The 13238-nt window shown below is 42.3% G+C and overlaps 2 protein-coding genes across 6 annotated transcripts in view; one reads left to right on the top strand and one right to left on the bottom strand.

The window, feature by feature from the left end:
• marchf1 (membrane-associated ring finger (C3HC4) 1) overlaps positions 1-11319 on the top strand; it is a 12543-nt gene extending 1224 nt beyond the window's left edge. Inside the window, exons 2-10 of one of the 5 annotated variants that reach the window (XM_088418835.1) lie at positions 1365-1727; positions 4498-4554; positions 4645-4718; positions 6026-6728; positions 7306-7486; positions 8193-8337; positions 9463-9507; positions 9593-9890; positions 10678-11319. In XM_088418835.1, coding sequence (XP_088274961.1) covers positions 1650-1727; positions 4498-4554; positions 4645-4718; positions 6026-6728; positions 7306-7486; positions 8193-8337; positions 9463-9507; positions 9593-9890; positions 10678-10701 — 1605 coding nt within the window. In that variant the 5' untranslated portion in view covers positions 1365-1649 and the 3' untranslated portion in view covers positions 10702-11319. Of the gene's footprint in view, positions 1-1287; positions 1728-4497; positions 4555-4644; positions 4719-6025; positions 6737-7305; positions 7487-8192; positions 8338-9462; positions 9508-9592; positions 9891-10677 lie in introns of those variants that run through there. The other 4 variants (XM_088418837.1, XM_088418836.1, XM_088418838.1 and 1 more) reach the window with 4 other exon arrangements.
• tma16 (translation machinery associated 16 homolog) lies at positions 10137-13238 on the bottom strand. Its single transcript, XM_088418842.1, has 7 exons — positions 13181-13238; positions 12966-13072; positions 12793-12830; positions 12644-12728; positions 11823-11971; positions 11700-11742; positions 10137-11156 (listed from the first exon to the last, which is right to left on the bottom strand). Exons 1-7 carry the CDS (start codon positions 13181-13183, stop codon positions 10964-10966), a joined length of 618 nt encoding a protein of 205 aa, XP_088274968.1. The 5' UTR covers positions 13184-13238; the 3' UTR covers positions 10137-10963.

The raw sequence follows: 13238 nt of genomic DNA, 5'->3' as shown, positions 1-13238 counted from the left end.
AACCTGTTCTCGGAAAGAAATGATTATGAATAAATATTTATCCACCAAAAAATATTTCATTTAATGTGTCCTCTTTTGGTATTACTGTTGAGATGTGTTTAAAATCATTAACTTGACAGTTACCGAGTTGGGAGAAACCATTCCAGTATGGGGGGGGGGGAAATCTGGCTTTTTAAAATAATGAAATTGAATAACCGACAGACTAGGGCTGCACAATTATTGGAATTTTAATCGCGATCACGATATCGGCTTCCACGATGAATTAAGATGATCCTCGGCGATGTTAACGTTGAATAAGACAAGCACTTTTTTTTTTTTTTGGATTACAAGTCAAATCAAGCACTTTGCCATCCTATCAGCAGGGGGCAATGTTTTCCACATGTTTGCATGAAAAGAATTTCTCTCAACTTAATATATTATTCACCAGCGTGAATTGGTGTTGAGTTTTGAAAAATTCGATCGGCAAAAAATTGATCGAAAATACCATTGTGACTGCTTATTGATTAAAATTTGCTTAAAAGTAAATGAGGTGCTCGCTTCTAAGAAGGCTTCATTTTTTTTCATTGGTTTTCACTCAGCAAGTAAGTTCGCTGTGCTGCCCTGTACGACATTTGTCTTAATTATTATTTCGTGTATTTATTTTGGTTTATATTATTATTTGTAAGTATCAAGCCTTGAAGCCTTGTTTATATACCGCTCGTTTAAAAATTAAAAGGGCAATAAATATACACCTTTGACCAAACAATGATGCATAATCGTGATTTCAATATTGAACAAAATAATCGTGATTATCTCGGCCATAATCCTGCAGTTGTTTTTATTAATTTAGATCATCCCCAAATGATTATTTATTTTTATTATTTAATAATAATAACATTTAGTACTATTTAAAAATATATTTTAAAAGGATTTTACATGTTTGTTTGTTTTATTTCAAATCTCGAGCACCCCCCAGAACTCCCTTCAAGTACCCCCGTTTGAGAATCTCTGCTATTTTGGCTTGATAAAAAAATAAATAAATAAATAATGAATAAACGTCAAGAATTTGCGGTAAATTGAGGTCCCAAACACCTACTCTCTTATTATTTCTATTTAAATCCGGTAAGTATCTATTTCAAGGAAATGACAAATCCCTTTCATTTGTTGTACGTGTTTGTTTTTTTTTTTTTTTTTTTAGCATCCACGCGCGCATGTTGTGTAATCCCATTAGTTGTGAGATGAGGGCGGCGGGGGGGTGGATTGAGGTTAGTCTAAGCCTTAATCCCGGCGCCCAACGTATGCTTATTATTACCCCAGCAAAATCCGGCACGCCAACACACGCCTCCTTTTTGTTCATTGCCTTTCTATCTCTCCTTCTTCGTCAGGTGGGGGGGCATGAGGAGAACGGACGAAGAAGGGAAGGCGGGAGCGAGCCGCTGAGTAGTTTCCCAGTCGCCATGACAACCACGCACCCGGCTATTTCCAGCGGCGTGATCTAATTCCACCATCCGGATCGGGAAGCGGCGGGATCGGGAAGCGGCGGGAGCCGGCCGGTGTCCTCCGACGGGATGGCCGCCCATCAGAGGACGGGAAGGCGCGGGGACGCCGCGGCGCCGGCGCCGACATCCGTGTGCGCTTGAGGGTGCGCGCGTTGCCCGGAAACCGCCGGCATGCCCGCACAGCAGATTACGGTGGTCCCGGCGAGGGAGAACGGCAAGGGCGCCGCTCGGTCCAAAGACAGGAACGAGGTAAGGTGCTCACCCGCTTTTTAGGAATTAGCCTTCAAAAAAACAAACAAACAACACACACTTAAAAACAATAACCGTTCACATCTGTATAAAACAAAACAAAATAAAAACCGCCGCCGTTTTGCTTTATTTATCGCCGTATTTTCTTTTTTACCATTAACAAATCAATTTAAAGAAAAATAATGTTTTCTTGTTTTCCACCAAATCTTTCAAATATGACAACCCCCCCCCCCACTCAGCGCATGATTTTATCACTTTACGGCCTTTTTTCAACAGCGTGACACTACACTGTTGATAGCCTCACGTCGCGTGGTTACATCACACACACACACTCAGCCAACGTGTGTTTTCCTCGAGAGTGAGAAAGGGAAAGCCAAATTTAGAAATGAACTGAGATGTGAACTCTCCCTTGGCTGTATTGTTACTTAACTTAATGGTTTTTTTGTTTTTGTGTTTTTTTCGTCCCTGGCCCACAACAAGCACACCTGCGCAGTCCCTTAAGATTTCACTAGCAATCTTGGGACCCATGGCTAACAAATTCAAGTTTGAATTAAGCACTAAAATGCACAATAAATATGATATTGTACGCCAACTAACAGCAGCTCAGCATGTTAGCAACGCCATGACACCAAGCAATAGCATCTTAGTGACATATGTAGCGACGTATACAGTTGCGTATGAGCGAGTCACACACTGACCACCAAGTTTGCATTTTGTAATTATTGATGGCGGGAAAACCGCCGTAACGAGGACCAAAAACTTGGTATCGCACTTCTAACGTGAAAAAAACGTAAGCTAGGGACAGCGTAACCCGGGGCTCAACCGTATCAGTATTCGTGGTGTCGCTACGTAGTTATTGAAACTGAAAAAAAAGCTCCATCCAACATCCCTGGCGTCGGTGAATCCCGAATAGTATCTAGCAGTATCTAAATGTGTGCGGTATAGCGTAGGTGTCACGCCACAGGACTTAATCCGTCCACCTCAGCCTACACAAGTAGCGTGCACATGTTCCACTCAGTTGCCTTCAAGCCGCAGCGCATCCCAGAGAGAGTCGGCGCATGGGCAGGTAGGCTCATCGCTCATTTTATCACCGCGTCGCAAGACACATCGAATGTAAACAATGCGTTGCGTTGGTGTGTATTTAAATTCCCCTGGTTTTTTGTAGCATCTTCATAGGGAGGCTAATGAGCTGCTTAAAACGCTGTTTTAATGGCGTGGAACAAGTTGGATGAGGTCTCCTTTTCCCGTCATAAAACTTTGCATTTGAACAAGGGTGTGTGAACTTTTAAATCGCCTCTGACCTATGTTTACAAATTACAAAATTGTCGTCTTATTTATACTGTTATTTAAAAAAAAAAAAATCAAACAAATGGGCTCAGTCTGTGACAACGTTTTAAAAGCTACATCATTTGAAAACAAACCAAAAACGTTAGGTGCGGAGAAATGAAATGTATTTATCGCCATGCTTAGACTACTACGCACACAAATGAACACAAATATATCTTTTTTAATTAATAGTCCAAATTATTGCAGTCAGGCCCCTGGGGGTCCGCGGACCCCATATTGAGAACCCCTCCTCTAAAGATACAGCAATATAGCAGACAAACGTGCAGGTCAAATGACGGGCATTCACTTGCCAGCTTTCTCCTTTAAACGTTTGATTATACATTTAATAATTTGTGTCTTTTAATAATATTTGTACCTCCCCACACATGCAAGCGCAGAGCCGCAAATAGCCAATCAGGCTAGCGGCAAATCCCTTGATCAGCTTACGTGAGGCGCTCTTGTCTGTGCGCGTGGGCGTTTATTCTTTTTGCTTCAACTGTGCCGGCATGCACTCACAATTTTGTGTGTGAGTGTGGGTTTATGCAGCAGCACCCCCCCCCCCCTTTTTTTTTGTTTTACCCTGGAGCTATTTCAAATTCATTGACAAGCATATTTTAATTTTAAACGAAATGTATTATGCTTTTACCTCCTTTATAATGTCAAAAATGTGTGTAGCCCAACTATGTGTTTGCTAATTCAGGTCATTTGTTGAATAAAACCAAAAATATATTCTCATTAAAAATTTATATTTTTAAAATTGGCCAATCATCATTGACCAGCACACTAATATTTGAAAGGAAATGTTATGCCCCCCATAGCATCCAAAAATTTCCCAATTGTCGTCGTAATATGTTTATTTGTTATTAGATAAAATTGGCTTTCATTTTGAAAGTGAACATAATTTACGAGAATTGTGGTATTTGAGGCCAAAATATGTCTGTGTGCTTGAATTGTGTCATTTGAAAATGTTCACTGGCATCATACCTGGATGATAAAACTAAAAAAAAAACATGGAGAAATATAGCCAACAAATCGCAAATAATTTGTATCAAGTTCTTATTATTTGTTATTCACAATGAAAAAAATGACCGATTGCCATCATCAAGCGACATAAAACATCTCTTATTAGATGTAATTTAGTTGTAAAAACAACACATTGTCAATGCAAATAAAATGATTATGTAAACAAATAATCCTTTATTGTTCAAGTTGAAATACAAAAGCAAACCACAAATGGTGGAACAACACATGTAGACAGACATGATTACTGAAAGGCATATATTTTTAGTCCTGTACAAAAAACGTCTAAAACGACCTCCATTTAGCGCCATTATTTCGCCGGACTGTTGTGCTGCCGTCATTCTCGGAAGGCTGATTTTCACTAAAAGCATCATTTCCACCGTAAAGATTTCCTGTCTTCTCCTCTTGGCTCTTTCCGCTTCAGGGCCCTCAGGCCAAGACCCCCGCTCGCTCAGGCAGTCGATCCAGCAACATCTCCAAGGTAACCGAAAGCTTCCCCATCTCCTGCCATGTTTGGCTGACCCTAAAATCGCATTTGAGTGAAGGTGTCGTTTCGCGTCATTGCTTCCAGACGAGCAACTCCGCAGCGGGACGAGCCGGTGTCCCCAAGACGTCCGTCACCCCGTCCTCTCAGGACATTTGCAGGTAAAGCATTTACACTAGAATTATATGATATACGAGCCCAACTTAACGATAAAAGGAAATGCGTGACGCTGAAGGAAAAATTGCTGCCGACGGGCTCGGCCGCGTGGCCGCAAAGTGTGTGTGTAGGTTATGTGTGTGTTCTTGTTGGTGAAGAGCCAAAAAAAAAGTCATTCAGGATGACCTATTAGACACATTTGGAAAATTCTTTCTTTGACACAAGTCAAAGGATCCTCTGCTTAGCTAAATGCTAACCAAGAATGCAGACCGCCATTGATTTGCTCACGGTTAGCATTGCCAATCGTGCTTTCAGTATCCTCTGGGTATTCGAACACCGACAGTGGAGCAACACATATAAACAAGCAATGCAGAACGCCATTGACTTGCTAATGGTTAGCATTGCTAGTTGTGGTTTCAGTATCCTCTGGATATTTGAACACCAACAGTGGAGCAACACATCCAAACAAACAACGCAGAACATCGTTGACTTGCTAATGTACTTTTTATTTATTTATTTTTTTATTGCTATTACTCTGTTTTCACGTCGTGCAGAATTATAGTGTAGATTTTCCAAATAAAGAAAATGGCGCGAAAGGATTTCACTGGCGCCGATACTACCATTTTACGAGTGTGTGTAGAAGGTATTCCTGAAGTTTTGATTTTGACAGGCTCTGGTGTGTCGCTTCTTTTTGCTCATGTCATCGCCATCTTCCTCCCATGTCTTAAAAAAAGTTTGATTTATTTATTTTTTTTATGATTCTTTTGTATTTAAAAAAAAATTGGATAATTATTATAAAATCACAAAATACTTGTATATATGTTATTATTGATCTACTGTTTTTATGCATTACAAAAAGATTCTGTGGATTTTTCACATTTTAAAAAATTACACATATTTTACTTTTATCATTATTCTCATTTTTTTTTAATTCAAAAGCATGAGAAGAGAATTGATAACAGATTTTTTTCTTATTCAAATAATGAGTAAAAATAAGCAAATCACTCTACAAATTTAAGCAATCTAACATTTTTCTCCTGTACATTTTTTATTATACTTGTGCATTTTTCAAAAATGAGGATAATTATTGTGAAATTACAAAATACTTGTACAGTATATCCTGTATAAGTTATTATTGATTTATTGTTTTTCTGCATTACAAAGAGGTTCTGTAGATTTTTCTACGTGACGAAAAAAATGACATTAAATTCCAAATTTTACATTTGTCATCTCACATTTTCATCTCATCCAGCATCCATCTTGCATGTGTGTGTGTGTGTGTGCGCGTGCACGTGCGTGGGCGTGCGTTCAGTGTCGTCCAGCTGACCTGCGTTGAGGAGGATGTGCCGGAGTTGCCCCCCCCCAGCGATACCAAGAGCCCGCGCCCCGCCCCCATGACCATCCCCGGCGCCGCCCGGGGGCCCCCGCCCCCCAAGAAACAGGTCAAGCGCCGGCACCGCCGCAAGAAAAACAGCTTCGTCCCATTGGACTGCGTGGCGTCCAAAGATGAGCCGCGCTCGGAGCGGGGCCCCCCGCGGGCCCGCCGGGAGCCCCCGTCGCGCTTCCGCTGCCCGGACTCCACCTCGGAGGACGAGAAGCCGGTCAGCCGCAGCTGGACCGAGGAAAAATCCCGGCGGGCTCGCCGCCGCAGCCGCAGCAAAAGCGGCGAGGGCGAGGACGCCGCCGAGGCGATGGAGCTGCAGTCGGTGGGCTCCGACGAATTGAAGGAAGATCGCCCCCCGGTGGCGGACGGCGGCGCGGCCGCTTTCGGGAGCAGCGGCCACAGCTCGCTGAGGGAAAGCTTGCCCGGCGCCGACGGGGAGCCCGGCACGCCCGACAGTCCGCCCGACAGTCCGCCCGACAGCTCGTCCGAGGATGGCGGGGAAGAGCTGATCACCAAAAAGTATCAGGAGAAGGGGGCGGGGCCGGCAGACATGGCGGCGCCGGCGCCGCAGAGGCGCTGCGGCGTCAACGGCGCCCAACCTCGCGCCTGCACCGATGACTCCGAGATGGAGGTGTGCAGGTCAGACGCTCGCCCCTCCGACGCTTCTAGCAAGCGCAACGTTAACTCGTTCGCCGCCGTCGACGGCTATAGATGTCAAAAATCGTTTCTCCCTAGCTGCCAGTGAACGGGTTAACGCTTAGGTGCTTCAACGATCAAGCGCACTTTTTGCCTTTTCCTGACCAGGACGAATGCCCAAATCCAGAATCGGGAAAACCTTTTTTACCGGAAGCTATTGTAGGACAAACCTCCAACCGGGCTCATTTCTACACGTTGTTTACTAAAGCCACGCCCCTTAAAGGCACGCACAAAACACCACATTTTTTCATTTCACAACATCCTTCTTTTCCGCGTTGAAACCGCTTGCAAACTGTTTGCTCCCCCCCAGATATCGTAATGAAAGCCTTACTTGTCATTGGTCCCAGCAGTAAAGGGGGCGGAGTCACTTGTTTTGGGGTGTATTTTGGACATTTTCATAGTACTGTTGTCCAATATTGTCTTTGGCGCCGGCTCCGCGTGAAAGGGGTGAAACATGCACGGAAAAGTCTCTGATGGCACGTGTGCGTTTTTTTTTTTTTTTTTTTGGTCAGGATCTGCCACTGCGAGGGCGACGAGGAATGCCCGCTGATCATGCCGTGCCACTGCACGGGCAGCCTGAGCTTCGTGCACCACGCGTGTCTCTACCAGTGGATCAAGTCGTCGGACACGCGCTGCTGCGAGCTCTGCAAGTTCGATTTCATCATGGAGACCAAACTCAAACCCCTGCGCAAGGTATACACTCGCGCTGGCCACTAATATCCATATGTCCGCGATACCAATATACAAGGGAACCTCTAGATACAAATTGAATCCGTTAAGGATAGCAGTTTGTATCCAGAATCATTCTTAAAGTGAATCACATTTTACGTGTAAATTGCTTAATACCAATATACAAGGGAACCTCTAGATACAAATTGAATCTGTTAAGATAGCAGTTTGTATCCTGAATCATTCTTATAGTGAATCACATTTTATGTGTAAATTACCTAATACCAATATACAAGGGAACCTCTAGATACAAATGGAATCCATTAAGGATAGCAGTTTGTATCCTGAATCATTCTTATAGTGAATCACATTTTACGTGTAAATTGCCTAATTTGTTCCAAGCTCGAAATAAATGCCGTATTCCATTAATATTTTACCTAGGGATGCATAATTAATCGAATTTTAATTGCGATCGCAATGTTGGCCGCTACGATTAATTAAGCCGATCCTCGACGATATTAGCCGTCTTCCATACATGTCAAATCAAGATTTTTGCCCCTGTATCGCCAGATTTGTTTGCTGGTCCCACATTTGTCAGAGCCCCACCCCCTTTCCCCTCAGTGTATTTTTGCCCAGCCTTCCGCCACTACTAGGTCTCCTTCCTACAGTGTGATAGAATTTTTTCTTTATCGGAGCAAGATGAAAATAGTCGTAATATTTTTCTGGCCAGTGGGAGAAGTTGCACATGTCCAAGAGCGAGAGGAGGAAGATCTACTGCTCCGTCTTGTTCCACCTTATAGCCATCGTCTGCATGCTGTGGTCCGTTTACATCTTGGTCAAGAGAACCTCCGAGGAGATCAAGCTGGGCAAGAACGGTCAGTGCGTCCTGCTTCTTTGTGTTGTCTGTACGTCATGTCACCTCACGCTCCCCCGGTGGTGCCCGCCCCGCCATTTGAGAAGCGCCGTCCTAGACCAACCCTTTTGTCAAATTTTAGAACCCTTTGCTGCCCTGGAGTCAAAAGGTTTGCCCACCCTTGATCTAGCTTGTACATACAAACACAAAGGACTATTTATTCAGTAGGTACGTGATTCAACAAAAACAAACCACCTTTACAAGACTCAACAACAGTATACAGTAGGTGCGCTAGCCTTTCCGGACAAAAAAAAAAAAAAGTTGACCAAGCCGGGTAAGTCTATAACTTTTAAAAAAATAGGTTTACTAAAATATCCACTTCAAAGTTCTGCCTTCAATTACAAATCTTTATTTTCGGAATATGATTATTCCTTGAAAATACAGATTTTTTTCCCCTCAATGTTTCAATAAAATGTAAAAATGATTGTTTCTATTTCATTTTGTCATAGTGTGTTGTGTGTAGTCTGCCCCCACCATTGAAATGAATTCATTAAGATATTAGTAAAGAGAGTAGCAAGTGATTTTTTGATCCTTGACAATTGTGTGATAGTCTCTGGTAAATAATTTCATATTACACATAATGTATCACAGCCACTTGCCTACTCCAATGCAATTTTTTTTCTCCTTTGCCCATTTAAGGAGGGAGCCAACCCAAAATATTAATATAAATATATTCACTCATTCAATGCCAGGGACGTATTTATCACGTCAATCCCAGATACTTAAGTACATTAAGGACATTCATTCCCAGAATGAATACTTTCATAATTTAGCATAAAATAACATGACATTAACAAAAATATATTATTTCACGGACCCCCAGCAGTCAGGCCACGGACCCCCGGGGGTCCGCGGACCCCACTTTGAGAACCACCGAATTAGCGACAAAATATCAATGTTACTGCTCTAAATGGCAAAATTAGCGAACTTTAAAACCCCCATCCAGTGCGGCTCATCTTTTGAGACAGCGGGTTTCAACCAATCAGGATGCGGGAGGCGTGGCCATGATACATGCTTACAAAGGTAGCGCTCAGTCCGTAGAATTCATTCGTGCGAGAGAGAGAGACATTAACCCTGTCCATTGCAGAGGATTTATGGCGGATTTCTCTCCTGAAGTACTATACCCCCCAGGGTAAGCGCGGCACCGCATCACGAGCCAAGGCGGTGCCCCCCGTCGGTCGAATAACGCCAGCGCGCCTTATCCCCCGCCCCCCCAGGCGTGCTGGAGTGGCCCTTCTGGACCAAACTGATCGTGGTGGCCATCGGCTTCACGGGGGGCCTCATCTTCATGTACATCCAGTGCAAGGTCTACCTGCAGCTGTGGCGCCGCCTCAAGGCCTTCAACCGCATCATCACCGTACAGAACTGCCCCGACAAAAACCCGCTGGCAAACGGGAAGCGCCCCGCCGCCGCCGCCGCCGCCGAGGGCCCCGCCACCCCGGACTCGGACGCGTCCTTGGAGGCCGCAGTTGCGCCCACTCGCAATCCGGTTTGAAGGATTGGACCTTTAAGTATGTAAGTATTTGTTTTTAGATCTATATATATATATATATATATATATATATATACACACTGTATATTTTTTTAGACTGAAACTGATCCAAAATACCACTAGTACTACTATCTCACATTTATCCATTTGCAGTCGTGCCGTTTTATTTATTTGAATGATTTTGTGTGTATTTCCACTCTTGACCACTAGATGGCGGCGCTATTTAGTTTGTGACTTAATTGGAAAGAAAAACAAGGAGAATTTCAGCATAGCCTAGATCTTGTTGCAAATTATTTAATGCCATGAAAGTCATTGTTTTGACAATCGCAGCAATATTTTAGCCTCCTAGTGTTTTTTTTTTAAACATGCTTTTCCTTTGATTTCACACATTAAAAACATCTAAAAGCCCGAGATGGGTCAAGCGTTCCCCCAGGGATTAAAAAAAAACTAACCGAATCTTCTTTTTACCTAAAGTATACTAAATATTTTCGTCACTTTTTTATATTCATTTCCTACTTTAGGGTTTCCAGTATTCATACTAGTTTAAATCTTGCAAACTCGAATTACTTTGTATTCAAAAAAATAAAAATATACATGTATTAATATATAAAATACATCTTTTCATCCATCTTGTTTTCTCATCTTAGAATGCGCTTCATAGAAAAGCTAAGACTAATAAAAACGCCTGAAAGAACAATTCTGAAATCTCCTCTAAAATGGAATGAAACCCGATTTGAAAATCACAAGTCAAAAGCAAATCAATAACTAACGACGATGAAGAAACTCATGGCGATTTTTGTGTTTGTCAAGGGGAACGTCAGCGAGCCAGGATGAGGTCTCAGCTTCAGCTCCTTGCCCGCGCTGGCAAATGACCGTACGTCCTACTTTTTTCACATTTCCATTCCTTTTATGCACTTTGTCAAACTGCACTAAATAACCCCAAAACATTCATTTGAGCCAAGGGTATTCAGTTAAAAAAAAAACTTAGCCGCAACACTTGTTTGTGCAATAAAAACCCAGCGTAGGAAATCTGTAGAAAGTGGCTTTTGTTGATTGTGGTTTAAAAAAAAAAAAAAAGTCTTTGATCGGGCGCGTCTTAGTCGGACAACAAAGCGTTTTCATCCAACTCCTCCTCATCATCATCATCATCATCATCGTCGTCGTCATCGCCCAACTCCTCTTCTTCTTTGTTGCTCTTCTGCTCTTCTTTCTTTTTGACTTCTGCGTCCTCTTTGGAAACACGACTGAATTTGATGTTGGGAAGTTTCTTCAGATCTCCTGTCCATTCCCTGAAGTAAAAAAAACAAAACAAAACAATAATCATGAACCCCTGTGGCATACGTTACAAATTATGGAAATTCTTTTGATTTTTGTTCATATGACATCATAAACCAATCAATGGGATACAGCTGAAATTTACAGCAAATGATTAAAGCATGTCAAATTTCAAAATGCAACGATTCTGACATTTCTATGCGATTGCAGCTGGACGTATACAAAAATAATCAATGTCCAAATTTTGGACCATATAAAACCATTCGAATTCCAATTTTTGAGGTGCATTTTAATAGCATTTACGGCATTGATTTTCCCGCGATTTTTGCAACATTCTGTTGAGCGCCATCAAACTGTGTCAGCAAACAATTCATTGTTGACTTGTGTTTGACCTCAAGACAGTAGGTGGCGGTAGAGACCAGTCTTGAAGTGTCTGTCACTTCACAGTCCATAGCATTTTTCAATTTTTTTCAACAAATTGAACCTCCATATCTATGGATAGAACTGATGCCACTGAACGATTTGAGTGGTTCAAGGAAAAAAAAAGATTTACTCACCTGAATGTTTTCAGGTGTTTTGTATTGATAAAGTCTGGGATCTCTGTAAACGCAAAGCACATTCACATCAATATTTATTGTGACCAACATGTACGGATCCACAGTATATTTAAGAGCACGGACCAAACCCGGCGCCGTGGTACAGCGCCCGCTCGCGCTCCACCGTCTGTTTGATGAAGTCTTCCCTGGCGCTGTGAAGACGTCCCTTACGCCCCTTGATGCCATTTACCAGCTCGATTTGTTCCAGCTCGCCGTCGAACCGCTGCAGGTACCTGCCAAACGCCACATGCTCACAAATACTTCAGATGGACGCGATTTTGTCCGAGGTGGGCACGTCCTCAGCACTGACCGACATCCATCTGAAAAATGTCGGGATAGCAATTTTCATCCGTCGTCGTAATCGTCGGGATAGACATTATGTCAGATGTCTGTCATAGGTCCTACTGAATTATGAATTATTATTCTCTGATTGGCTGTTGTCCTGGAAATGCAAGATAGAAGTTTTTTTTTTAATGTAGAAGTTTTATCATTCTCTAATTAAACGTTTTTTAGTACATTGAAACTCAGCAATACTTTGTTTTTCTTGTCGTGTATGTGACAGATGAAAATTCCGACGAAATTTAACCAGAAAGAAAAAATCTATATATAATAATCTATTTATGAAAGAAACATAAAAAAAAAACAGAGCAAAAGAAGAAAAAAGTTTAATCTCGATTTCACGGATTTAGATTACTGCGAGTAAATTTGAGAACGTAACCTGTGATAAACAGGGATTCAGATTATATTATATTGCCCCCTAATGGCCAGAATGCGTGAACCAGAACAATCAGCGCCATGCTCACTGACTTTATGTCGCCTAAACAGTTATGTTCACATATATTTCATTGATGTATAAGCATAAAACACATGATATAATATAAGATCATTTTACGATGCTGGCCCACCTTTCGACGATTTCACAAGCATCCTTCACGGTGTACTTGGTCTTGTCTGGATCCAACTGGCTCTGGAACCATAATAGCTTCTCACCTGTGGATGGGAAATGTCTCTTAAAAATTTTAACACGGATTCAAATAAATCAGAGCAAACATACCAATAGTGTTCAGACGTGCAGCTTTTTCAACTTTTTGTCTGCAGAAATAAAACCGAACAGTTGGTTGTTGTATCAATCCCGACTCTATTGCAAAAACGTCATGAAACTATTTGAAAAAAAAAAATGCGTGCGAGACAATTTCATATCAATCCGATGAAAAGTCGGAAAGCGACCGTTCTTTCTTCTTGAGTCGGATTTCCTCCCGGGCCATGTAGGCTGCTTTGCGACTGTACGGATGTACAACTTTCTCCGGGGCTTTCCCCTTCTTCTGCGCCTTCGGCTGAAGAAAAATCAAATACAAAGAAAGATAAAATCACATCATATCAAGGTCAGCTTCGTGTGTATTTGTATTTCATGGTTAAATCGTGATCGACTCGTTTTGATTTACCATTGCCCTGCTGAGGAAACTCGTGGCTCGTTTGTTGACAGCTGGAGCGGAAGCGGAA

Source organism: Hippichthys cyanospilos, chromosome 7, assembly GCF_059441005.1.
Source record: "Hippichthys cyanospilos isolate Australia breed blue-spotted pipefish chromosome 7, RoL_Hcya_1.0, whole genome shotgun sequence".
NCBI classification, from domain to species: Eukaryota; Metazoa; Chordata; class Actinopteri; order Syngnathiformes; family Syngnathidae; genus Hippichthys; species Hippichthys cyanospilos.
Note: the sequence above shows the minus strand (reverse complement) of the source record. Positions and strands in the feature narration are given on the sequence as shown.